The sequence below is a fragment of the Saccopteryx leptura genome, chromosome 5 (genome assembly GCF_036850995.1).
Source record: "Saccopteryx leptura isolate mSacLep1 chromosome 5, mSacLep1_pri_phased_curated, whole genome shotgun sequence".
In the NCBI taxonomy this organism is placed as follows: domain Eukaryota; kingdom Metazoa; phylum Chordata; class Mammalia; order Chiroptera; family Emballonuridae; genus Saccopteryx; species Saccopteryx leptura.
Genome location: NC_089507.1, coordinates 195788947 through 195816381, shown reverse-complemented (window position 1 = coordinate 195816381; position 27435 = coordinate 195788947). Strand labels below are relative to the sequence as shown.

The window sequence follows — 27435 nt, the reverse complement described above, 5'->3', positions numbered from 1 at the left end:
CACTTCTGATGCCACCAAGTCTTGAACTCAAGGCTAGGTTTATGTGAAACTGCTTTCTCTCTTAACTGCAATTTCTCCCAAGTGCTCTACTAGACAAAGCTACCAGTGCTTTCACTTGAGTTATTTCACCAGATCATTTTCCTCCTGCAGAGCCTGCAGGGCAGGGTGGTGTGGAATGATGGTGCTCAAATTTAGTTTCAGGACCCCTTTCTGGTTTGTAGGTTGTATCAATATTGGTCATCTTGCAGATTAAACTGAGAAAAAAAATTTTTTTTTAAATAATTTTATTTTTTTAATGGGGCGACATCAATAAATCAGGATACATATATTCAAAGATAACAAGTCCAGGGTATCTTGTCGTTCAATTATGTTGCATACCCATCACCCAAAGTCAGATTGTCCTCTGTCACCTTCTATCTAGTTTTCTTTGTGCCCCTCCCCCTCCCCCTTTCCCTCTCCCTTTCCCCCCTCCCCCTGTAATCACCACACTCTTATCAATGTCTCTTAGTTTCACTTTTATGTCCCACCTACGTATGGAATAAAAAAACAGTGGTTAGATGCCACGAAGTAGGTGGCAATGCCTTAACCGTATGCGTGTTGTTAGGCCCGAGAGCCTCTTCCATCCTTGTCAAGGGGAGTGCTAACCTTCTCTCCTTTCATACAACACGAAAAATTTTAAAGTATTCATTTTATAATCACATAATAAGTCAATTACATCCAAAAAATTAGTAAGAAGACTGATGTTACTTAACTTGTTTTGCAAATCTCTTTAATATCTGGCTTAATGGAAGACAGACTAGATTGTCCTCTCTGCTTTTGCAGTTAGTCTGTTAGAATGTGTCATTTTGATGAATGTGTGTGTGAAGGAAAACTATTTCTACCACTAAATATAGTTGGAAAAGGGAAAAGTATTTTTAATAGTTTTTTCAGATAATTATGGGCATTATTCTTTGACACTACACCAAAACTTGGTAAGTGGCACTTCCTTCAAGTTTAGTGCAGTGTGGAATCTGAGACCGTGTCAGTGAACTGTTTGAACTTTGTTTCTCTAAAGTGCACTGGTCTCTCTTTTACTTTGATTGGATTTTGTAATATTATGTTAGCTGAGTTATACAGGTCTTCCAAATGTTGACATATTTCATTATATAACATCAAAAAATCACATTCGTTACTATTTCCACTGATCTCATTGGAAAAGTCTTTTAAGTGCTTGGGAAACTGTGAAGCTGTTGGTGACAGATATAAGTTTTCCAAGATTGTAATATTTGCTTGAAAGCCTGGATTTTTATCATTGGCCACACTACTGTAAGTTGTTTTGCTTGAATGGATAGACTCACTTCATTCATTTTTGAGAAAACATCTGCCACAGACCCAGGTTTGAATAACCATGGCTTTCAAGTTCATGGTGTTCCATGAGACAGTGTCTGGCTTAGCTCCTCAGCCAGACAGCTGCATAGGAGCTTTCCCCAGACAGCAGCGTGCTTTCTGTGCTCAAGAGTATTACTTACTATGTGCTGTCCAGTGTGGAAACTTAGTAAAATTATTTCATTGATTTGTCAAGGGTATTCTTAAGTGAAACTGGCCTTTCTAACAAAAACCACAAGTGTGTGGCAGTGCCTGATATGAAAACACCAGCATTGCAGGGCCACTCATGGTGGACCCTGGTTGGGAGTGAGCAGTTTTATCCTGTGGCTTTTGTGCCAATATCACTGAATGTCAGCGCAGTTGAAAAGGCTCATAATGTCTTGCTATTGTCGTGACCACAGCTTTGACTCACTGTATCACCCAGTAAGTCAGACCCACAGACTCCAAGGGCTCCGCTTTGACTTACTGTATGCCCTTGGAGCCCTTGGAGTCTGTGGGTAAGCTTTTGAGAACCTATGGTGTGGAAGTCTGACTCTGGAGGCAGAGCCAATGTGGAGCATGGACTGGTTCTGTCATCAGTATGCTGCCATGGTATCCAAGTGAGGCTGTAGCCTTTCCAAGCCTTTGTCTCTTCATCTAGAAAATGAAGATGAGCTTCTTCGATGGATTGTTGTGAGGACTAAATGGCAGAACTAAAGAAATTGCCCTCTGTGCTGCCTAGTGCATAGCAGGTGCTGGTAAAGGTTGCTTCCCTTTCCTTCTTGGGACATTGGTTCCAGCCAAACAGAGATCTCTGGGATGTTCTCTCTTCCACTGCCTCAAGGAAGGGGAGCAGAATGGAGAGGGAGCAGCAGAGCTTTCTGGGCTGAGCACATGGGGAGGTCTTTTGTTCTCTGGACCCATCAGCTCTATGTGTGTGACCCAATGTAGTTTGAGCGTAAGAGCCAGCTTCTCTGAAAATTAGCAGTCTTCTTGTTGCTCTCATTTGCTGGGCTTTGAGCCCTTTACAGATAATCCTGGCTCAGCCTCAGAGCTCTCGTGTGGAGAAGGGTCTTTCACAGCTGGGAAACAGAGTCTCAAGGAAGAGGTTGTTTCTGCTGCAAGAGCTGTGCCCTGCTGAAAATCTAAGTGTAGTGTGGGACAGTTTGCTTCTTCCCCATCAAAAAAATGGCCCTGGCCGGTTGGCTCAGCGGTAGAGCGTCAGCCCAGCTTGTGGAAGTTCCGGGATCAATTCCCGGCCAGGGAACACAGGAGAAGCACTCATCTGCTTCTTCCCCCTTCCCCCTCTCTTTCCTCTCTCTCTCTCTCTTCTCTGTCTCTGTCTCTCTCTTCCCCTCCCACAGCCAAGGCTCCATTAGAGCAATGTTGTCCCGGGCACTGAGGATGGCTCCATGGCCTCTGCCTCAGATGCTTGGATGGCACGGATTGCAGCCAAGCATCACCACAGAGGGGCTGAGCATCACCCTCTGGTGGGTATGCCGGGTGGATCCCGGTCAGGCGCATGCAGGAGTCTGTCTGTCTGCCCCCCCCACTTCGGAAAAATACAAATAAATTAATAAAGTTGGAGCATGATTTTGTCTCAGCCAGGTGAAGCCTGAAATTCTCAAAGCCCAGTTTGCTTTAATTTTTAGAAAGAACATTAATCTGACAGTAGTTAGAAGATTGACCCAACTCCAGAAGAGGTTGACAGTTCATGTCCAAGAAGGATCACATTGACTGCTTAGTTTAGCATGTGTTACCTTCCTTGTTGCACTGGGGGTGGGAGACACACTATGGGAACGTACTTTCAGAAGAAGAGTTGTGATTTTGACCTGCTGGTGGGATTCAGTGTTATGCCTGGGTGTATCATGATGTCCCAGATCTGTCTGGGAGAGTTCTTGCCAGCTCAGTGGCACCAGGTCCAGAGCCGTGACAGGACGCTTTTCCAGGAGAGAACTGTGCCTCCACACCCACACCAGCATCTTCTGAGTACCCCCCCCCCCCACCCGGTTGAAATGACCTTTGTTCTCTCTGCTAATGGTTACACTTTGGATCTTAGGTACTCAGGCTGAGCATCCTTATTTTAGTTGTCTTTATTGGTAGCTAGACTTGGTGTCCTATGTATACATGCCCTGAATATTAAAAGGGGTTAAACATTTATTAATATTTGTCCTGAAGTCTCCCAGCAAGGTCCCCTGTAGCTCAGCGTACTCAGGATGTGAGCAACAGGAGCTTCCTGGGTGACTATGTACACTTAAGCACTTAAATTGATGCATTGTTAGATTTTAATAGATTCTCTGTCCTCAAATAGAAAGAACCCCTGCACCCCCAAGGCAGATAGGGGATCATTGTATTTCTGTTCTCCATCGTGTGTTTCTGTAAGGTATGTATTGGTGGGCCTGGGGTGCAGGGTGGGAAGTAAGGGTCTTGAAGTAAGGGTCTGGGCTGCACTTGGTGCTTTGTGCTTTTAACATTGTGACTTGGAGCAAATCACTTTCTTTGTTGAGCTCCAGTGTCTTCATTTGTAAACTCAGTCTTAGGACACTTGCCCTTTATCTGCTGCAGGGAGTGGTTGATTGTGAGGCTTCAGAGGAAGAACCTGGGAAGCCCTAAGATAGGGCTCGAGGGCAAGAGAACACTGATGAGCGTCCAGAGTAAAGGTTGTGGAGACCCTGCAGTTGGAGGAGGAAAGAGCTTGCCCATTTCCTCTTGGTGGCTGTGAGCGTTGGCTCTTGAGGCATACCACCTGCATTTGAGTGCTTGCTTCTCTACAGTGACCTTTTTGTGCTTCAGTTTTGTCATCTGAAAATAGGTGTCAAAATAACCTTCACAACAGTACCTGTCCATTAAGGATTAAGTGGATGATAATAGGCCTCAAGTTCCTGGCCAGGTATCTCAGTTGTTTAGAAAGTTGTCCTGAAACACCAAGGTGGCGGGTTCCATCCCCAGTCAGGGGACATACAAGAATAAACCAATGAATGCATAAATGAGTGGAACCACAACTCGATGTTTCCCTCCTTTCCTCCTTCCCTCCATCCCTTTCTCCCTCACTTTCTTACTAAAATCATTACATTAAAAAAATATTTTAAAAGCAATAATAATAGGCCTAAAGTAGAGCCTGGTTTTTTCTGACACACAGGGAATGCTCTGTCCACATTAGCTCTTATTATGGTCAGGACTACAGTAGGCTCTTCCTGCATGCGAAAATGTTGTTTCAGAGACCTAACTAGACATATGGTTTATCCAAAGTCTTGTAACAAATGCCATATTTTAAAGGAGCTGTCCGTTAACAGGGGTCGGTCCTAAGGAAGCAGTCAGAGCGTGGGTGCCTCCCTCAGTGTAGTGGGTGTTGCTCTCCAAAGGAGCCTTTATGTGAAGTTCCTCCAGAGCAGTGCTCGGCAAACTCATTAGTCAACAGAGCCAAATATCAACAGTACAACGATTGAAATTTCTTTTGAGAGCCAAATTTTTTAAACTTAAACTATATAGGAAGGTACATTCATTATCAAAGTAGCGCCACATGTGGTATTTTGTGGAAGAGCCACACTCAAGGGGCCAAAGAGCTGCACGTGGCTCGCGAGCCACGGTTTGCCAACCAGGGCGGTCCTTCTGGAGAGAAGGGGTGCGAGCTGGGCCGTTTTCTCCATGCTATGAGTGCTGCTTGTGAAAACTTTATAACATTTTATTGGCAAAACTGTATTTCAAGTATTACCTTGATTGATTACCTTGCTGTGGGAAATAGGACGGGAGAAAAGCAACAGTAGTTCCTTACAGGTCTTGGATTATTCTGTTTTAGTTTCTAAAGAGAGTGTTTAAGTATGTGTTCTTGAGCAGGACAGGCACGTGGTATGTCTGCCTGGTTTCTGTGGGAGACCTGGTGTCAGGTTTGCCGTCGGGGCACTAGGATTCAGAAGACCTGGGGCCCAGCCCTGCTATTCCTGCTGTGCAACCTCGGGCAAGTCACCTAACTTTTCTGGACCTCAGGTTTGAGACCTGAGAAGTGGAGAAGATACTGGTCATCTTGCCCTGCTCACTTCATTCAGGGCATCATGAGGCTCCGATGATGAGAGAACCCGGGTAATTGCTTTACAACCAAAATACAAGTATTAACAAATGGGTGCTGGTAACCAAGCTCTGACCCTCCTAATGAAATATTTTCTCTCTTAGTGATGTTACAGCCTTTCGATTATGATCCCAATGAGAAAAGTAAACACAAGTTTATGGTTCAGTCTATGTTTGCGCCAACTGACACTTCTGATATGGAAGCAGTAGTAAGTACTGAATGCTTCTTACTTTTTCAGTAATTCAGTTGAGTAGGTACAGAATCATGAGTGCATGCGTTTCAAAATAAAGGGGAATGGTGTTTCCAGGGAGGTTTGTACCCTACTTTTGTTTTTCTAAAACTTTGATTTTAACATTTTATGTAATTCTCCAGAATCCTACTCTTTTCTGACTTTTCTATCTCAGTTTGCCTCAGCACTTCCTTGTTCTGATGGATTTATCGTGAATGGTTTGTGGGTTCTCTCTCCCCTCATCCTGGGTCCCACTGAAAAGGGCATGCATGGCTCATTACCATGTCTCTCCTGTCCCTCCAGAACTCAGGGGGTGGGAGAGAGCTGAATACTAAATGTCCTCAGACCTTAAGAGGTCTATTTTTGTTTTTTTAACTTGGTTTTGGAAAGCATGATTCTTATTCTTTCTTCTTCTTCTATTATTATTATTATTATTATTATTATTATTATTTAAGATTCCTTTATTTTTTTTCTGCTTAAATACTTGTTTAATTTTGGTAAAAATAAGATGACTTCATTTTCATAAAATAAATAAATGAACTATATTATTATTGATTTTTCTGGAAAAAGAGTATAATGGAAATTCCAGAGTAAGCTTGTTCCACATTTGAATAAATGCGGGGGCCTTCTGGTGCTGGGAGTGATCGCAGTGTACAGAGCAGCTTCATGGTCCACAGCCCAGCCAGGCAGATGGCGGGGCCTCACAGCTTGGAAGAGGAAGGCGGGGTTGCCTCAGCGTTTCCATCACTTTCCAGCCTGCCAACCCAAACGAGGGGACTGAAGTCATCCAGGGAATGCCTGCCTGTGCATTTGACTTAGCAGTGACTCACACTACCTGTGGCTTCTCTCACAGTTTAGTTCTAAGGGCTGTTCTATGCACAGCTACCTTTGTGTCCCAGTGTTACCACACAGCCTTTTTCTCTCATCTTGGAAAAGTCAACTGACCGTCTTCATGGTGTTTAACTTTTGAGCAGTAAATGAAGGATAAGCCACTATTTGGGGGCTTCAGAGAGATCGGTGATAATGAACCATCTTCCTTTTCATAAGAACAATTATTGAGGCATTCACTACTTTCCCTTTTACTTCCTAGAACACGATGTGTCATTTTATGTTAATCTGTGTGATCAAGGAAATGTATGGCAAATATGAAACATGGAATATCTGAGAATATGTTCTGTGGCTTTTGCTGCATGGCTTACCAAAGAGAGCATGGGCTTGGGTATCTTGGCTGTGAAGCTGAGGTCTGCCTTTTACTAACATGTGGCCTTGGGCGGTTTTCATGAACTCTGCTGTGGGTTTGGTCACCTGTAGCAGGGGCTGTCGTCCTCGTTGACATGTGGGATTCCATGTGTTCTGTGTAAAGCACCTGGCAGTGTCCGACACTGTTTTACCTGCTGTCACAGACCTGGCACTCTCTACCGTAAAGGTGGCTCTTATTTCTTCATATGACAATTTACATGACAGTTTAAAAGATGTTCATACAAATTGCACATTATAGGAATTTTAAAAATACAAAAATGAGAAGTTACCTGTAATTTGTTTATACTTTAACCACTATTAATGAATGAGAGCCTTGTGCTTTTTCTTTCTTTTAAAAGTTTTCTCTTTCTATTTTGATATACAGAAAGTTGGGGGAAATGGTACAGTAACCACTCATATCATCTTTACCTAGATTCACCACTTAACATTTTGCCACATTTGCCATAAACTTTCTCTTTTAGTGGTATTCTTGCATGTAAGATGCACTTCACCCTAAATGCTTCAGAACAAGGCCAGTCTCTTAACAACCACAGTGCTATTATCACAGCTGAGGAATTAACATTAATAATCTTACCTAACAGAGAAACCCACATCACAGTGTTTTTCAGTTGTTCCCCAAATGGCCTTTAGTTCTTATTCTGGTGGAGTAGCTGGACCATTTTTTTATTTCGTGACTGAATTTTTTAGAGTCCAGGCCAAGTTAACTTGTAGAATGTCCCCCTTTCTGGATTTGTCCAGTTATTTCCTCATGACTAAATTTAGGTTAAATGTTTTATGGCAAGAATTTCATAGGTGGTGTCATGTATGCATCACATCAGAAAGCATTTAATGCTGATTGTCCCTCTATTGGTGACCTGTGTTTGATGCCTTGGTTAAGATGGTGATGGCCAACTCTCTAGTGTCAAAGCACATTTACCCCTTGTGATTAATACTAGGGAGTCTGCAATCCTCAGTGTAAGTGGACACTTGGAGGCCACGTGAATATCTGTCCTGCTTGCCAGCAGACTTCCTCCCCATGGTTTTAGTGTGCAGTGATGCTCCCTGCCCGCTGCTCTCTGACACACGTGTGCATGTGTGCACAGGAGCACACTCAGAATGTGTTCTTCAGCATCTTCACTGAATGCTCTGTGGATTTCCCCCATGTCATTAAATACTCTCCAGTGTCATCTTAATGGCATGCTGTTCCATTGGGTGGATATGCCATAACTTACTGGGCGGGTCCTTATTGTTCACGCACTTGTAGTTTCCCATATTTGGTTCTTGGTACCTGTGTTGCTCTAGCTGCCTCCTGCATGGTCCTGGGGTAGGGGTGGGGGAGTTTGGTCCTTCTCTATATTATAACTTGCCTGCTATGCTGGTCTGCAGTTCTCAGAACACGCTTATCCTCCACTCCTAAAAGGAGGAGTAAACCAGGAGTGCATCATCCCAGATCAGGGATTTAGCCCAGAAGCTGTTCACACCAATAGACAGGAGGGAGGAAGGAGGAGAGAGAGACCGAGTAGGGCTTGCTAGTTCATGTGCTCTGTTGGTAGCTGGCAGTATGGTTCTACACCCAGACCGAGATGGGACATGCTTGCTCTAAGGGGGTGTGCCCTCTAGTAGGTGTATTTTCTTAAGGAAAGCCAAAGTTAGCCTTGGCCATCCAGACTTGAGGGCTGGTCCTCTCTGTCCCGTGTGCTTCCTGCAGACTAGCAACGGGGGGTGGGGGGTGGGTCGGCTGACTTTGAGGAGTCAGGCAGCAAGACTGGGATTTGTGAAGTGTAATAAATATTCAGGAAAGCTAGTGTATTTAATATTGTCATGTTGAAAATATTGAAATCTCAGCAGACTTAAGTTCTTTATTTGATATACATCAGGGCTTTCTCATTAAGAGTATTTTTCTGAAATTGTCAGTTATAGGCAGAAAATTATTCTTCCAGCAGCTTTATAATATCCTGATTATTAAATTTAAATTGTTTTAGTGGAAGGAGGCAAAACCGGAAGACCTTATGGATTCAAAACTTAGATGTGTGTTTGAATTGCCAGCAGAAAATGATAAACCTGTAAGTATGTTTCTAGTTAACAGTAATTGAATGTTGCAAGCTGATACTTATTTGCATACCATCTCCTGCAAAACCAAGATTTAAGTTGGCAAATTATTTTCCTCTTTCTGATGTATGAAGAAAAAAATAAGCTGAAGTCGACAAATAAGTGGGCCCTCATGGAATCAGCCTTTGAAAGACTTGCAGAAAGGCAACTAATTGAAACAATTCTTCCCCTTGCAAAGTACAACCTGTTGGCTGTTGAAATGTTATAAATCCCAAAGAGCGTCTTTGACTTGGCAAAGTTATAGGTCGCTATTAAACATGGGGTTAGACTAAAATAGGGAATAATTTGCCATTTATCGTGGTGCTTGACAGACAGGTGGTAAGCACACAGGGCCTGTTGTTCGAGTCCGGCCTGCAGGTTCCCAGTCTGCTCTTTCTCTCAGCCCCAGCTCCTGCTTCTGTCAAGACTGCTTCCAGAGGGGGGGTTCTTAGCCTCAGACTGTTGGCATTCGGGCCCCATACTCTACTGTGGGGATGTCCTGGGTCTTGTAGGATGCCTGATCTCTACCCACTAGATCAGGCCTGGCCAACAGTTTTTGCCCCCGGGCCAGATTAGAGAGAAAACTTTTTTCACGGGCCAGATGAAATATTAAAATTTAAAAATGTTAAATACAAAAATGATTCATTTAAGTAAACAAAATTTTATTACGTAATTTGTTTATGAATAAATGTGAGTGAAAAATTTTAATATACAATATTATTTTAATAAAAATATTTTTAATAAAAATATAATTACATATCGTATAAATATCCAAACTGTATCACAATCAATCAAAACAATATTTAATTAATAGAATGAATTTGAAGGGGTTATATTGCAAGAAAAACAATTATTTTGTTTTACAAACAGCCTGGACACTGCAGCTATTGTCTATGCTACAATGCCACTTGATTCAGCACATTTGACCACAAAAATAATCATTGTTTGACCTTGGGTGCGCACTGGCAAACTCCACCTAAAAGAATGTGGGTTTCACATCGCCGCTAAACGTCAAACAGTCCATATCGAGAGAGACGAGTACAAAAGTTATAAATTTTTATAATGGAATTTTTTTTAAAAATAAAGAAAGTATCGCGAATCCGTTCGACCAATTATTGGAAGTTAACCCTAGATTAGTCACACGCGGAATTCTTTTCCACATATCCCTTCTTCTTAAATATCTCGATTTCCAATAATCAAAGACACTTCCACTTCTGAGTAGCTGAGATTTTAAAGTAGCGGAGAATATTAAAAATTTAATCGCAGCCACATAAACTCATGTGGGCCGGATGTGGCCTGCGGTCCGTATGGTGGCCATGCCTACACTAAATACTGGTAGCACCCCTTTGTTGTGACAACTAAAAATGTTTCTGACATTGCCAGTTGTGTCATGGGGGGCACAGTTGCTCCCCATTGAGAACTTCCTGTGCTGCTGTCCGAGGGGGTGAGTCCAAGGGCAGGCCTGGCCTGGCCCTCACTTGTGACTAGATGAAGACAGAAGACTGAAATGATAGTATTTACTTCCTTCAACCTAGTCAGAAAAACTTAAATTGTATTAAAAATACAATTTGAAGCATAGGCAGAGTATTAGCTACCCTGACTGTGACTGTTAGTATCTGGACTTGGGAGATCGAAGTGCTCCCAGACCTTCTATGAACATTATCCGTGCTGACCTCCAGAAACACGGTGGATTTGTGCCAAAATACTTTGTAAGTTCCTTCCGCTCAGTCATTGACTATCATTATTCTTTTACTTTGAATTGCATATTATGCCGTGGGAAGATCAGTTTTGGGAGTTGTATGACCTGTATACTGGTCCCAGCTCTGTGATACATTAGCTTTGTAGTTTGAGGCCTTGCCTTTTGGGCCTCACTCTTCTCACCTGGACAATAAAGGGTAGAAATAGGTAACCAGGTCCGTAAAGCTAAATGAGTAGTTCTCGGTTTGCTACATAGAACCCCCACCCCACCCCAGGGAAGTGACCCGTTATTTTATTTGCCCCAGCACACCCAAGCCTCCATGCTCCACCCTGACTGATGCATTCCTAGTCAGTCTTCAGATGAAGTGGTCACACAGCGGAAATGCTGGAGTGCAGCTCCCCCAGACTGAAACCCTGCGGACACTGCTTTCACCCGCCCTCGTCCCAGCTCCCCCAGACCGAACCCTGCGGACACTGCTTTCACCCGCCCTCGTCCCCGCTTCCCATTCTGAGTCCGGGAAGTAAAGCTCCCCATGTCCTACCTCACCCGGCCAGTCCTGGGATGATCACATCTTCACGGTGACGGTAACTTGTGGCTAATAATTCCAGCACGTGCACAATTACTGTATGCTAATTTTTGCATGGTAGGAATTTCATAGTACAATACGCACAGCCCTTCTCTTTCTGTGAAGTATTAGGCTCGGTCGAACTTCATTATTTGCCCTTATCCATAATTTCTGGGGCCCAGTTGCTTTAGATTATTAAGCTACTAGATAAAATGATCCATTTTTAAAATAAATATGACATTTTACAGTGTGGATAAAACGCTGCCACGTGTGGTATTGCTGAGAGCTACTTTACTTTGCATAAAAAAGTCCTGTATTACATAGTTGGTGACACTTGGGCTTTCATTTATTTCTGAACAGCATGATATAGAAATAAATAAAATTATAAGCATAACTGCATCAAAGACAGAAACACCAACGGTGTCTAAATCTCCGAGCTCTTCTTTGGACGACACCGAAGTGAAGAAGGTGATGGAAGAGTGTAAGAGGCTGCAAGGCGAGGTCCAGAGGCTGCGAGAAGAGAACAGGCACTTCAAGGTAAGGGCACTGTTTCTTCTGACAGTTGCCAAGCACAGCTTTCTCCCCAAGAGCTTGTGTCCAGCAATGGATGGACCACGAATCTCTAGACTCATCTGTGTTTGCATACTTTTCTCCCAGGGAGAAATTCTATAGCTTTCATCAGGTTCTCCAAGGGTCCTTGAATCCCCTGCCCCTAGATCAAGAACTTGTGTCTCTTGAGCAGAAATTTCTCAACTATTTAACAAAAAACCACCACCACCCATCATTAGTGTGAAATTTAAGACTAAAAATAAAACAGCAGTGGTTATGTAGAATTCACATTTTCAAACCCCACTTCATTCCCCCTGGATGAGAATCTGTTTTTGAAGAGGGTAAATGCTGACCTGCACTCCATTTTAACATAGGTGTAATTCTGACTTTTAAAGATACTAATATGTCTAAGCAAAAGACCTTCGTCAGACTGAAAGTGGTGATGAGACTGGAGATGGGAAGTTGTCAGAGGAGGTTGGTGGAGATTGTGTAAGGAGAAACCCGAGTCCAGCTATGGAGGCTCAGGCTGCACTGGGTACTGGATGGGGAAGGGAGGCAGGTGGCACTGCTCTCTGCCTTGGAGGCCTGTGCTGGCATGGAAGTGACTGCTCAGGCTCAAACAAGCTCTGGCTCTGTGTTAGGACAGCATCTCCCAGACCTCCGTTCGCAGAACACCTCTGTGGCCCCTTCCAGCCTTAAAAGTATGTCTGTTTTAGACACGGAATTGAACAGAACATTTCTGATCATCTGATCATAGGAACTCTTACTGCAGCTTAAATTTTGGGGCTGATCTCTTTCCTTTCTCTTGGGCATACCACCCAAGCATGTAATAGGTTTTTGCTTTTTAACTACTATAGCACTAGGTTCTTATAACAAATTCATTTCAGTTGACTCTTCCTTCTCTTACTCGGGCAGTGCGGTCAGTGTAGAACTGACAGTGCCTGGGAAATGGCACCTCTTCTTTCTCCACGAGAGTCTTCATTTGCCTCATTCAGGAACTTCTTGTTGTGGAATAAGTGATGGAGCTGACACTTCACTTTTTGGCTAAAAGTCTAAGATACGCCTAAAGCTTCTTGAGTAAATTTCTCTTCAGAAACAGTTCTGTGCTGTTTAAAGTGATAAATAGGTAGAAATAGCTTCTATATAAACCCAATAAAATAAACTCTGTATTTTGCTGTGCCCATTTTTTTAAAGTTAATCAAATAACACTGGTCATTTATCACTGTGCAGCAATATTGGCCATGTCCCATGAGCAGAGTATCTTTCAGATATTATCAGTCCATTCTTGACATTAGAAAATTCTTTATCCTGCCAAACACTGATTTCTTGTTTTGTGTTTTTTTTTTTAAATTTTTATTTTTATTTGGCCAACAAATTTTCTGAGGCCCTACTGTGTGGCCGAAACGATACAAATAGGAGCAATCTGGCCCTTAAGGAGCAGCCTGTTAACAGGGGTAGTCGGGGGGAGAGATACAAGCAGTGATATAGACTGACAACCAAGGTGATGAGCGGTCCCATAAGTGCTCAGGGAGGCAGCTCGGTGGGCTGGCTGCCCTTGTCTCCGGGACCTGCGAGGCGCTTGGTGGATGGGAAGGGGTAGAAGGAAAAGCAGGAAGGGCAGCTGGCATTCAGGATGAGCCAAGGGGTCATTAGCCAGAGTTCCAGCTGCTGGGGCGGCTGTGCTGAGAGAAAGGCCTTGTGCTTGTCCTGTGTAGGGACATAGGGTAGCTGTGGGGCCGTGAAGGAGGAAGAGGCCCTGCCTGTTCCTTGCACACCTGTGTTGTTGGTGGGGAAAGGAATGTGGCCAGGTATCTTTATATAGAGGAAAAACAGTGTTGCCTCTTCGGTGGGAAAGCCATGCATTAAGTAGAAAATACTTGAGATGCATGTACAAGTTTAGCCACATGTTAATATTCCAAATATGCTATTTGAATAGTGAAAATCTAGCCATCTACATCAAACTCATCAGATTCCAACTATGTACACAGCTCTGCATTGGAACGCTTCCAGGTCCCCGGTTTGAAGTTTCTTTTGATTTTTATATTCATGCCTTGAGAGAGGCCTATCATTTTAAAAATCAATGGCTTGATTAGGGAAATCAGTGAAAGAAGGAAAGACAGAGGGGTTGGGTTGAATGTAGGTAAAGAGGAGCAGCAGGGAGACGTGTCCAACAAGGTGGGTGGGTCCAGACCAGACCCTCTAAAAGCTTTTTTCTGTAACTCACGGGGAACCAAGGAGAGCCCTGCTTGGATTTGTGGTGTGAAAGATAACTAGCAACAACATGTAGGATGGATTGAAGAACTGAGGGGCTCTAGCAATAGTTCTTAGGCCTCAAGCCAGTCCCTCATAGGCTTCAACATGAGAAGGTTGAACTGAATCATGCATGGGACCTGAGTCTGGGTGTGGAACGCCACCCCCACCCCCGCCCAAGCTATGCAGTTGACTTCTGCTTCTGGTGCGTGGATTGTCTCTGAGATGTGCATTTGTTCCCCGTAGGAAGAAGATGGACTTCGGATGAGGAAGACCACACAGAGCAACAGCCCTGTGCCTGTGTTAGCTGCGGCTGGGAAGGAGGAGGGCCTCAGCACCCGGCTCCTCGCGCTGGTGGTCTTGTTCTTTATCGTCGGTGTCATCATAGGGAAGATCGCCTTGTAGAGGCAGCATGTGGGGGGTGGTCGATTAGATCGATGGATCCGCCATATCATGGGATTTAAATTTATCATAACCATGTATAAAAAGAAATTAATGTATGATGACATCTCACAGGTCTTGCCTTTAAAATACCCCTCCCAGTGCGTGAGTACGCACACACACACACAAATGTAACTAATATAACGATCTTAGAAAGTTGAAAATGTCTAGTAAATGATTGGGGGAAAGAATGATCTTTGTTAATGACAAGGGAAACCATGATTAAATGATAATGGCATGTTGTAAATGTCATTTAAACATTTGTAGCCTTGGTCCATGTTGCTGGATTACCTCTCTGAAAACACGACACTCTTCCTCACTTGTCGGTACTGGCCCTCAGAGAGCTGGAGCCCAGCGGGGGGAGCGCCACCCCCTCCACATTGTCCCCACGCTGCTCGCTCACTCCCTAGGCTTGCGGTCCCTGTGCTGCCCAGGCTGTCAGTTCCTTGGGACTGATGAGCAGAGTCAGACGCCAGGAAGAATTGTGCCGTGGCTGCGTCAGACAGGCGTGCTGGGCAGGGTGGGGCGTGTGTGGACTTACTGGCCCAACGCTTTGGAAAGAAAAGTCAATGCTTCGTTCACTTAAAGGGACCAAGCTAAATTACTATTGGTTCATGTAGTGAGATTGAATTGTTATTCAGAGATGTTTAATGCTTATTTAACTTATTTAATGTATTTCATCTCATATTTTCTTATTGTCACAAGATTATAATTGAGGCTGTGGCCTAAAAATCACTTATGCTACCTTGTGCTGCGGCCTCAGCTGGCCTTGTGCTGGAGGGCCGTGGGCTCCTGGCTCTGGGCATTCTGGGCCCTGCGTGCGTCTATACGGGCATGTGGTTCATTTGAATGTTGGAGAGCAGCAGCCAGGAGGTATTTTTCTGTGTGAATCGTTAACAGCTATCACGGGAGGACATCTGTAGCAGTGGCAGTCAGTGTTATCCTTAGTGGAGAAGAGCAGCTGATCTTCCATACAGTTCTGTTGTTGCCTGCCCTCACCAGCATGCACACTTCCAGCACACAGCCCCAGGCGTGGGCCTGACCCGACCCTGTGGCCCCAGCTGGGGCTCAGGTCAAGCAAGTCAGGCAGCAGAGGGATTAGGAGAGCTGCCAACCACGGGAGGGTGGGGAGGGGCGCATGAGGGGCTCTTCAGATAGTCCATCCATCATGTAGTCACCAAAGTTTGACTGTGGAGTCACTTTATGCCATAAAAGACCGATCCAGTTTTGTTCGACTCTGTAGCATCTTTAAAAAAAAAAAGGAAAATAAAGCCCCAAAATTAAGAGTTCTTTTGTCATTTTGTCACATTTGCTATATGGGGAATTGTTATTTTTATCATCATTATTATTTTGTCAGTGTTCCCTATCCATGAGGAAATAAATACGTTAAATTATTTAAAATACACACACACACACACACACACACACACACACACACATTGCGGGGGAGAGTGTTTGCTTCAACTGAGAGTATAAAAATAAAACTGCTAAACATCTTAAGCAGCTGGTCACCCTCACCCTTCCATCGCTTTGCCCCTCTGGGTCGGGGGACTGTGCACAAATGACTAGCGCAGGGTATACTGAGCATGGCTGTAGCGTGTGGGTGGGTTTTAGAAGACCTTCATCATCAGGAAGACAATTCTTAGATGTCATACACCTGGGCCACCTTCCTCTCGAGCTTGGCCAGGCAGCATGGCCTGAGGTTCTGTGGCTCTGGTGACCTAGGCAGGACTAGAGACGGGGAGATGGGAGGCTCTGGCTGTTCAGTAAGTAATTTCCATCTTCATGATAAGAAGTTCACTCCACGTCCTGAGTACTTGCCGTAAACATCCCACACCTATTGCTCAAATTGCACTGAGCATGCAGACGTGGACGGCTGCCCAGTTATAAATTAGTCTCCAGCACTTTTTCCGTGCAGATGCCAGGAGTGAAAGGACTGAGCTGTGAGGCATGTGCCTTCTCCCATTAATTTTCTGTAAGTGGACTCAAGTTTGTCCAAGTGTAAGAACTGCAGCGGAGTAATCCTCACGTAGCCTCCAGCACCTCCCGGCCTTGGAAGCAGAGTGCTTAGGGGGCCACAAGCAGTCCCATTTCTGGAACAGGGTCTGCAGATCTTTCCTTGAAGAACATAGCTGTGTGTTTTGATAAAACTATTCACAAAAACAGCTGGTAGGATTTGGCCTGTGAAGTTGGAGTTTGCTGGTGCCTGCCTAAAGGGACTAAGTTCTTAAAAGAATGCCTATGAAATCTCTGCTTTGGGCCTTGGAAAGTGATGTAGTGTTTCGGGAACATCCAGGAACAAGTATTCAGCAGCTCGGAGGATGTGAGCCTTTTTTTTTTTTTTTTTGTAGCTAAAAATCACAACTTAAAACCCAAAGTTGTATCTTTCTAACTAAACATCCTGTAGAATCTCTCCCTTTTAGAGGATCGGACTTGGTGAACATATTTTAGTCTGTGCAGTTTTTTGACTGAGAGGAAGAAGGGAACTCCACAGGAGGGTCATGGCAGGGAGATTGGCTTTTCCCCGAGTCATCCTGGGAGATAGGCTATTCCCTGAGTCGTCCTGGTCAGTAAAGAATGTGTCAAAAGAGAATATTTGAGGAGCCACGTCTGCTAATGTTCAGGGACCACTTTAAGAGCCATGACACTCAAGAGCTTGACCCTGGAGAAGCACACACATTTTGGGAGTCTTCTGGAAAGGAAAAAATGAGAGTAAGGAAAGGAGGTGGATGCGTGGTATTGTCACATGGTCTGTTCCGTCCTGAGAGGGTGAGAGGCGGGTCATTAGAATAAATGGGCATGGTACAAGGCTGATGCTGGTGAGGGTGCTGGCCGGGAGCTGCTGGGCAGCCGCCAGTGGGTTGATCATGGTTCACAGGACCTCTGAGAGCGGTGCCCTGGTTTCAGAAACACCGGCCACTCTGCTCACAAGTCCTGAGATGTAAGCAATAACAGAGTCCCATAAATTGTTATTGACTGAATTTTTTTATTTTTTTTATTTTTTTGTATTTTTCTGAAGCTGGAAACGGGGAGGCAGTCGGACAGATCCACCCGGCACGCCCACCAGGGGGCGATGCTCTGCCCATCCTGGGTGTCGCTCTGTCACGACCAGAGCCACTCTAGCGCCTGGGGCAGAGGCTAAGGAGCCATCCCCAGCGCCCGGGCCATCTTTTGCTCCAATGGAGCCTTGGCTGCGGGAGGGGAAGAGAGAGCCAGAGAGGAAGGAGAGGGGGAGGGGCGGAAAAGCAGATGGGTGCCTCTCCTGTGTGCCCTGGCTGGGAATTGAACCCGGGACTTCCACACGCCAGGCCGACGCTCTATCACTGAGCCAACCAGCCAGGGCCTGACTGAATTTTTAAATGGGTAATTTAAGCTCCCTTGGCTTGATACAGAATACCTCTTAGAGCAGAATGCCTTTATTTGTAGGTGTGAGGACCCGGCTTTAATTTTTTCCCCTCCTTGTTTGCATATTTTCCCTGTTTAGTCTTTCCAAACTGCTGGCACCAGCAGTAATAAATACTGATAAAATCAAAATTGATTTTTCCCAGTGGACAATTTATACCTAGAGAGATGGCTTGTACCTACATAACACAGAATGAGGGGGAATGAAGAACCTCCAGTCATCCATGAAGACCTAACCACTTTCAAACAAATCCCAGGAACAGAACTGTTATTGAAAGATACCGGGGCTGGACTTGTAGACTGGCGAGTCAGATAGGACTGGGCACAGTGATAGCTGTGAGCTAAATAGCCTTTCAAATTAATTTGAAAGCAAGCTGTGTGTGTGTGTGTGTGCGTGTGTGTGTGTGTGTGTGTGTGTGTCTCACGTGTATCATATGTAAGTAGCTTCCCATTTTTCCAACTGTGCCTATATATATATATATATTTATATATATATATGTTTTTGTGGGTTTTTTTCCACACATAAGTCTGTATTTGCAAATTCAGAACCCATGCCAAAATATAATGCCATTAGTCATTTTCTCCTTCTCTAGAGAACTGGCCCATTTACAAGGTTTGAGTTCTGGCATGTTTGTGAAATTCTTGGTTTACAAGACAGAAGTAAGGGGAGAGTTGGGACGTGGACTGCAAAGTCACCTTGAACCAGTCGAATGACACTGACCTCTGAGACGCTGCTTCCTCCTGCGGGCAGTGGCAGTTCTCTGAAGGTGTCCCTGTGGGGGCCTCAGTCCCAGAGTGGCTTTCCCTGCTCCTTTCTATTGAGCCCAACAGGCTAGAGGAGGAACAGAAAGCACTAAGGAAACCTAGGGAATGAATCCGAAGTTACCACTGAGGAGCCCACCTCCAGGAAGCCAGGGCCGTGTTTCCTGTTGCTGAAATGGAGTTGGATGTATTCCTCTGAAGAGCAGATAGGTGACTTCGGTCCATGGTACACAGATCTGATCAGGTCTGCGGGGTCCCCATGTGCTCCTTATGAAGTGGGGTCACTGTCCTGATTACATTTGCCAGCAGCCTTTTTTTAAAACCTTCCTCAGACAGCGAACTGCTGGAATAGGACCTTTTAGAGAAAGTTGCTGTGGCAACACCCTCCTGTGCATTTCCTGCACTTGCTCTTTGAACTTCATGCTCACGCTGACTGTGGCCTTGGGAAGTGGGCTAGAGTTTGCAAAGGAGGTTAAATTGGGTGACTTTTTAGAACTTCTGCTTTGGAACAAAATCCATTTCTGTGGAGCCTGCTGTAGGGCCTGAGCCACTGACCAAGACACTGTTTCAACCTCAGAAACCATGTAGGTGAGCTAACTCCTCATCCCAGACAGGTGTGCATCTTCCTTTGTTCACCGCCCTCATCCCTGATGACCTCTTTTACAACAAAGTAGCGAGAATGAGGACTTTCCCTTAGATGCTTTTTGTTTGGAAACTGGAGGTACTTCAGTGAAGAAATGCGTTGGCCATTTCCCCGCCGCCGGTTGCTCCCTGGAAATGAGTGTGGCGGCTTCAGGAGGCACGATCAGCAGTCTGTCTCTGGAGGCGGTGACGAGAGTGCTGGCCAGGGGGGGCCTTTACCTAACTCGGAACTTATAAGTTAACTGTGAGCCAGGGCGGCTCATTAGAATGAGCGTCATGGACGTGGCCTGCAGGAGTTAGGAAACAGCCTAGCTGCTGCGCTCAGACCTCTCCCGAGTCAGGTTGCATTTCTCCGGGAAATCATTGAAGGCAGCCAGTAAGTAAGAGCAGACCCCAGTCAGGAGCACCGGACTCAAGGCGAACTTGGAAGGCTGGGGAAGTGAGTCTTAGGCCAGATTCCCCAACCCAACCCTGTCCCTCATCCCAGTCCCATCGCTGCTGGCTCTGCCTGCAAGGACATTAGTTGGGGCGCATGAGTCGCATGTTGAGGGACTCAGACCTTGCCCTGCGGGGTGTCTATCTATCTCTACACTGACAAGTAAGGTTTCAGTTAAATTTATTTTCATCACAGAGGTATTTTGAAAAATTTAGAAGACGTGAGCGCACACGTTGGGCTGTGCATCATAGTTAAAAGTGAAATTGGTGGAGGTGGATGAGAGGTTGTCCCGATGAATATAATAATTACTTAGGATTTTTTTTTTTCCATAATGGAATTAATTCATTAGAACGTGCCGGCATCCTGATCTGTAGGAAAGGAAGAAAAACCTAGCAACAAAAATACAGCTATTATCTAACTTGCCATAAATATTTGCAATTATGATACCTTGGAATGCTGCCACGATATGGATTGCTTTGATTAAAAGATGTCAGTTGAATAAAACAGTACTGGGGATAATAGTTTTCCGCTGCTAGATAAATGCTAATGTTTATTTTTAAACCCGGAAACATTGATCCTGTGACAATGCCCCATTACAATTACTTTATTATCTCCCGGGGTTGATGTATATTTAATCATTTGGCTAATGGATGTGGGTGCAGTCCCGAGCCTAGCTCACTGTCCTCACACCCGCTCACATTTTGATGAGTGGCAGGAGCTTCCCGGGCTGCTGCGGGCGGGGCCACTGCCCCAGGGCTTTGTCTCTCTGCTGCCCAAAGACAGGGCTGGCTAAAACCAAACAGTTACCCTTTATTTTTTGTTTTGCTTCAGTACACATCAACCAGGGGAGACAAATCAGTTATATTAACACAATTTCATTAAGGCCTCCTCGTGCTAACAAGGACCCATCGTTTTTGCCATTGCAGCCAATGTAAAGGCATGTGTGTGTTTATCGCCTTGACTCAGTGGCTTTCCATGTAATACCCAAAGGTCAGGTTCTTTTTATAAACTCTTTGCCTGTATTTCTATCTTTTTTTAAATGTTTGTTTGTTTGTTTCTTAGACATAAACTAAGTTCAGCTGCTATCCTCTAGACCAGCATTCATTTAGAACAGCGGTTCTCAACCTGTGGGTCATGACCCCGGCGGGGGTCAAAGGACCAAAACACAGGGGTCGCCTAAAGCCATCGGAAAATACATATTTATTATACAATACATTTTTTTTTTTTTGTATTTTTCTGAAGCTGGAAACGGGAAGAGACAATCAGACAGACTCCCGCATGCGCCCGACCGGGATCCACCCAGCACGCCCACCAGGGGTGACGCTCTGCCCACCAGGGGGCGATGCTCTGCCCCTCTGGGGCATCGCTCTGTTGTGACCAGAGCCACTCTAGCGCCTGGGGCAGAGGCCAAGGAGCCATCCCCAGCGCCTGGGCCATCTTTGCTCCAATGGAGCCTCGGCTGCGGGAGGGAAAGAGAGAGACAGAGAGGAAGGAGAGGGGGAGGGGTGGAGAAGCAGATGGGCACTTCTCCTGTGTGCCCTGGCCGGGAATCGAACCCGGGACTGCCGCACGCCAGGCCGACGCTCTACCACTGAGCCAACCGGCCAGGGCCTATACAATACAATTTTAAATAAAATATGTATTTCCGATGGCTTTAGGCGACCCCTGTGTTTTGGTCGTTCGACCCCCGCCGGGGTCGCGACCCACAGGTTGAGAACCGCTGATTTAGAAGTTTTTTTTTTTTCTATTGACTCTTTTACTTGGAATTGAAGATCAGAATTTAGTGTCTAATTCTGAGACCACATAGACAAGAACTGCTTCTTGCTTTTCCTCATTCACTCATTTAGCACCCATTTATCAATTCACCTTCTCTGTCAGATACCTTTTGAGATGCCTGGATATTAATCAGTGGGAGTGACCGTTTTTGTGGTTTTCATTCGTAAGCAGTAAGGCAATTCAAGCTTATATGTAGGAGAAAAATGCAGAATACATTTGGCTCTCATTTCTGTTGCTAGTGTTTCCTTTTTAAAGACTTATTTATAAACTGCTGCCATTTGGAACTTCTTGTAAGAAATTCAGAATGATCTATTTAAATTTCTCTTTACCTCCTCTCTCCTTTTGGAGTAAAGAAGTATTTCAGTACTTCATGCTGGTCTTACCCTGCTGTACATCTTTCTGTTTGTCTGGGAAAAGACCTTTGCGGCGTGTTTTTATTGTGACTTCAACGTATGTTAACATTTTGGGAACTGAGTGTTTTAAGAGATGTCTTAGAGTGCTTTAGTTTGCATAATTTTTCTTTGATGTAATTAAGTTGTATTTCCTGTTCGGACATGAATTTATTTTAAAAGTTGGTGCAGAAAAGGACTCTTCACCATCGTCCATTCTGGTTATCTGATCTGTAATCAATGGCTGGCTTCGTGTCGGCCAGAGGGAAAGAGATGAATTTCTGCCGTGTCCAGATCGAAAGAGACACTCACAGCATGTTCTCACGTGTTCCGTAGCAGCCCGAGAAACCTGCCCTGCCAAGGCATAAACTTTTGTACTAGCTGCCTCCTCCCTATTATGTTCAATAAACTGCGCTCTGAATGTATTTAAAGGATGCTTCAGTGTAAAATTATTTTGAATGGATGGCTTAAGAGCCTTGAGATGGGCTTTAGAGAACATTCTAGAGCCCATCACTACTCTTTCACTGCTGCTTAGGAACAGAAAATTGGTTTAAATGAAAAATTATAGATACTTTACGCCAGAAAACACACTTAAGGGATGGCTTAGGTCCAAGTCCTCTTTTTTCCCTCTGATGAGGAAACTTTTGCCCAGAGAGCTTTGGCATGGGGCCAAGCCTGCATCCCTGTTCTCCTGTTGGGAGGCCACGTGTCACTGATTAACTGAGTACTCTCGGGCATTCGCTGTTTCTGGGTCTGCGAGCTGGGGTGGTTTCTGTCCCGAGCAACGGTGGACGGTTCTCCATGTCACGATGTTACCTCACTAACACATTAATGAAAACATTTTATCTTCTTGTGGCAATGTATTACATGCAAACGGTAAGACTTCGTGCAAGACCAAGGGGTAGACAATACAGTCGGTTTTCTTCTGGGCTCAAACCTCCTTCCCTTCTCCAGAAACTCCTGTTTTTTTTTTTAATTTTATTTCATTTGACTCCTTCTTTCTCCCCTTTTTATTGAATTTATTGGGATGACACGCGTTAGCAATATTTTATAGGTTTCAGGTGTACAATTCCAGAACCCACGATCTGCGCACTGTATGTGTGTTCACCACCCCAAAGCGTGTCTCTGTCCATCAGCAGTTACCCCCCCCCCCGTGCCCTCCTCCACTTCCTGTGCTCCCCACCTCGGCGGTTACCACATGTTGTTTGTCTCCACGAGTTTTTGCTTTTCTTCTTCTTTTTTTTTTTTTTTTCTCTGAAGCTGGAAACGGGGAGAGACAGTCAGACAGACTCCCGCATGCGCCCGACTGGGATCCACCCGGCACGCCCACCAGGGGGCGACGCTCTGCCCACCAGGGGGCGACGCTCTGCCCCTCCGGGGCGTCGCTCTGCCGCGACCAGAGCCACTCTAGCGCCTGGGGCAGAGGCCAAGGAGCCATCCCCAGTGCCCGGGCCATCTTTGCTCCAATGGAGCCTTGGCTGCGGGAGGGGAAGAGAGAGACAGAGAGGAAGGAGGGGGGGTGGAGAAGCAGATGGGCTCTTCTCCTATGTGCCCTGGCCGGGAATCGAACCTGGGTCCCCCACACGCCAGGCCGACACTCTACCGCTGAGCCAACCGGCCAGGGCCGCTTTTCTTCTTTTTTTGTTCAATCCTTCCCAAGCCCCCATCACCCTGCTTACTATCTATGAGTCTGTCTCTATTTTGCTTTTTAGTTCATTTTGTCCATTAGATTCTACATAAGAATGAAATAATATCTACTTGTCTTTCTCTGACTGGCTTATTTCACTTAGTATAATGCTCTCCAGGTCCATCCATACTGTCACAAAGAGTAAGGCATCCTTTTTTACAGCCAAGTAGTACTCCATTGTGTAAATGTACCACGGGGTTTTTATCCACTCATCTACTAATGGACACTTGAGCTGCGTCCAAATCTTGGCTATTGTAAACAACGCTGTGATGAACATAAGGCTGCGTTGACTGTTTTCTAGAGACCTTCTGTGCACATGTGTTGGTGTGGACACAGCCCTGGTGTTTTTACAAGTGGCAGTATGCACTGCTTGCCCTGCCGTGCACACTGCATCTTTACTTTATGATGTATGTGGGAGATCATTTCATGTCTGTATATCTTCCTAGTGGCGCTGTAATTTTCCTCTCTGATAGACCCATCATTTACTGAACTAGCCCCCTGACTGAGGTATATTTCCGTGGTATCTAGTCTTGTTGCTACAAACGTAGCTACAACAAACACCCCTGTAAACAAGCAGAAATCTCAGAACAATTCCTAGAAGTGGTTGAGTTACAGGGGCTTCCAACTCATCTTCCCGGCCAGGCTCACCCAGTCCCGGACGGTCCCAGCATCCCCCACTCTCTGCAGGCTGCGTTGTCTGCCTTGGGCGTCTTCGCTCATCGAAGGGTTGCTCGGCTTTAATTTGCATTTCTTTGGATGAGGTTGAGCAGTGTTTCATAGGAGTAAAGGCCATTTGAACACTCAGTAAGATCTTGAGTGAATGGGGTAAAAGGAAACAGCCTTACCACACCCAGGGCTGATGCAGGAACAGCAGAAATGAAGATTCTAAGGCCACATAGTTATGATGTGGACACCACGAGGATTGGTACTATCTTACTAATAGGAAATTGCAGCACAGGGTATAGAAGTGGGTTGGGCAGGGGAAATAAATAAGCCTCTATGCCCACCCCTGGAGCTCCAGTTTTTGCCCTGAATTACCAACCTCACTATTGCCTTTGTCTAAATGCCTGTGTGGCCTGACCAGGCGGTGGTGCAGTGGGTAAGAGTGTCGGACTGGGATACCGAGGACCCAGGTTTGAGACCTCGAGGTCTCCAGCTTGAGCCCGGGCTCATCTGGTTTGAGCAAAAGCTCACCAGCTTGGGCCCAAGGTCGCTGGCTCGAGCAAGAGGTTACTTGGTCTGCTGAAGGCCTGCGGTCAAGGCACATATGAGAAAGGAATCAATGAACAACTAAGGTGTCGCAATGCGCAACGAAAAACTAATGATTGATGCTTCTCATCTCTCCGTTCCTGTCTGTCTGTCCCTCTCTCTGACTCTCTGTCTCTGTAAAAAAATTAAAAAACAAATCCTGTGTGACACTCGTATGCCCACTGGTCCTGTTGGCTGGTGTTCACAGAGGATACACATGAGGGCAGATTTTGGTGTCCCAAACCATAGGAGCTTTTATGAGAGGGGCTGAAAATGGTGGTAACCTTTACAGGGTTAAAATCGGAGCTATGAAATAGAAACATTTTCTGGACAACAAGAGAGGAGTTGTTCAGAAGAAATCACCACACTGATTGGCCATCGGGGCATTCATGGACAGATCTGTCCCCTGAGAATTTGCCAAGGCCCTATGATAGGAGCGACATGCCCCATGACAAACTGAAGGCACCCTCAGAAATTGCACTCGGAGTCTGGACTTCCTTTTTCTGTTTTTTGTTTTTTTGTTTAGCAATGCCTAACTGTTCAAATCACTTTAGAGAACAAAAGGAATAGTAAAAATTTGGAGAAACACAGAATTAGTGTTAGGGACTTTTTGAAAAATATACCTTTATGCTACTTTTAAAATGTCGGGAAGTGTGAAGGGAGGGCCAGAGCTCTGCCTTCTCTGGTAGACCGATTGCTCTCTGGACCATTCACCAGCATTTGGGAATGCCCTCTGTTCTCTTCTGGGTTGGGCCCCCTGTTCTCTGGATCTTTGGCTTCCTCTTGTGTTACTACCTCATTCTGGTAGAGCACACCCTGTAGCAGGATTCTGAGAAAGCAGTGTGTGGAGGGCAGTTTTTTTTGGAGAACTTGACATATCTGGAAGTGTCCCATTCTGGCCCTCCCACTGGGTGGATAGCTCTGCTGGGTATAAAAATCAAGCTTGGAAGTCATCCCAAGGATCTTGAAAGCATTGTTCACTGACTGTCCGCTTCCAGAGTTGGTCTTAAGACCTCTAATGACATTTTAATCCCTGATCCTTTTTCTTTTTTATTTCTAGGAGACATTCTTCAACTTTAACTTGCAAATTTCTTTTGATTTTTTTTTCTATTATATTTATAATATTCAAAGATTCTTTACTTTCTAGTTACAATTATTTGTTTAGAGCAACTGGCTTATAGTAGAGGTGTAATCTTTTATCTTCATTGAAGAAATTGTAGTTCTTTCATTGTTCTGTAAGTTCTTTATTGTTTTATAGGAGGGACTGAAAAATGGTGGTGGTCTTTAAAAGGTTATCTTTTTTTCCACTAGGGATAGTATAGTTATTGTTGATCTATTACCTGTATTATCGTCTACCTGCTTGTCACTTTGGACTAGGTTGGTGTCTCTATCATTTTGGAGGCTTTCCTCCAATGCCTGGTGATCCTTGAATGTCCTTATATATGTATTTATGAGTGAAGCACTAACAAGCTGTGGGCAGCTATACATGTGTAGGTGGGATATAAATAGTGGGTTTCTATGAAAAAGTAACTGGGTATGGACCTAATATACTTCCTAGGGACTTGCAGCCTGTCAATATCTGTAGTTCGTTTAGCTTGGACCCATTCTCTGCAGAGGGATCCTGGCCACCATCTCTCAAGGAGAAAGGCCATGCATCTGTACTTTTTCTGTGTAGGGTTTTCTTTGCTACCTCTGTTTTCAGTTTGATTCCTTGCCCCTGACGATCTCCCAAGTCCAAAGATCCCCTGATTAAATTTCTGGTTTCTTGCAGGAGTTAGAAACAGGATTTGGGGATAAAACTTCTGTTGTAGACTTTAAACTAGTTCTGTTTTCAGCCCCCTGCTCTCCTGCCTTTCAGGGGGCCTTGGACCCCCAATCCGGTGCCTTTGGGGAATAAGTGGACCTCTGAACTCTACCCTTGACCAGCACTCCCCCCCCCCCCCCCGCTTTCTCTGATCTGAGGTCCGTGAGATATTGCCCGTCGGCTTTCCAGATTCCAGAATTTTGCTGACATCTCTTGTTGGCTGTGTTCTCCTTTTGTGTTCATCCATGTGGTTTGTGCCTTTTTTAGTCTTTCCCATAATATATTGAGGCTTTAGAAGGAAGTAGAGGTAAAAGAATACGTTCCACTGGCCACTTCAGCCAAAAGTCTGAAGCCTCCCTCCCAAGGCTCCCAGCTCACTGTATGGTCCATGTGGTTGGTGCTCAGTAAATTACATGTGGCTCTTACTAAACCGACATGGCAGATTTTAACAGAAGTGATGGCCACCTAAGTTTTATTTAGTTATTTTTGCTCCTGAAGGATATAAAATTATCAAATATAAAAATAAGAGTAGTAGTTTATTAACCCCTGGGAAACATACAACATCACTGCGAAAAGACCCACCCTCACTGAGAGCTTTTTGTTTAAGCCGTTCCTCTTAGAACACAGAGTTGATGCCTCTTGAAACGTTTATGGGCTGTGGTCTCTCCAGGTGCTGGGGCTAGGGTAGCTCTAAGAATCGCCAGGTTTCAGCTCATTTTACTGGGGAGGAAACTGAAGTCAGGGGCTCCCCAGGGAAGGATGGAGAGTCTTAGGTGTCTGCATGAGGCTGAGGGTCTCCCAGTCTCCCCCGCCTTGTAGGCA

At 45.0% G+C, this 27435-nt stretch overlaps 1 protein-coding gene and 1 non-coding gene across 2 annotated transcripts in view; one reads left to right on the top strand and one right to left on the bottom strand.

Annotated features, from left to right (window-relative positions):
• Nucleotides 1–22305, top strand: part of VAPB (VAMP associated protein B and C) — a 66806-nt gene extending 44501 nt beyond the window's left edge. Inside the window, exons 3-6 of the mRNA XM_066387369.1 lie at nt 5512–5615; nt 8858–8938; nt 11588–11764; nt 14273–22305. Of these exons, the coding sequence (XP_066243466.1) occupies nt 5512–5615; nt 8858–8938; nt 11588–11764; nt 14273–14431 (521 nt within the window). The 3' untranslated portion in view covers nt 14432–22305. The remainder of the gene's footprint in view (nt 1–5511; nt 5616–8857; nt 8939–11587; nt 11765–14272) is intronic.
• Nucleotides 542–667, bottom strand: LOC136407432 (U6atac minor spliceosomal RNA). The gene has a single exon (XR_010751966.1). It is a non-coding gene; the product is annotated as a U6atac minor spliceosomal RNA (small nuclear RNA).
• Nucleotides 22306–27435: the final 5130 nt, after the last annotated feature.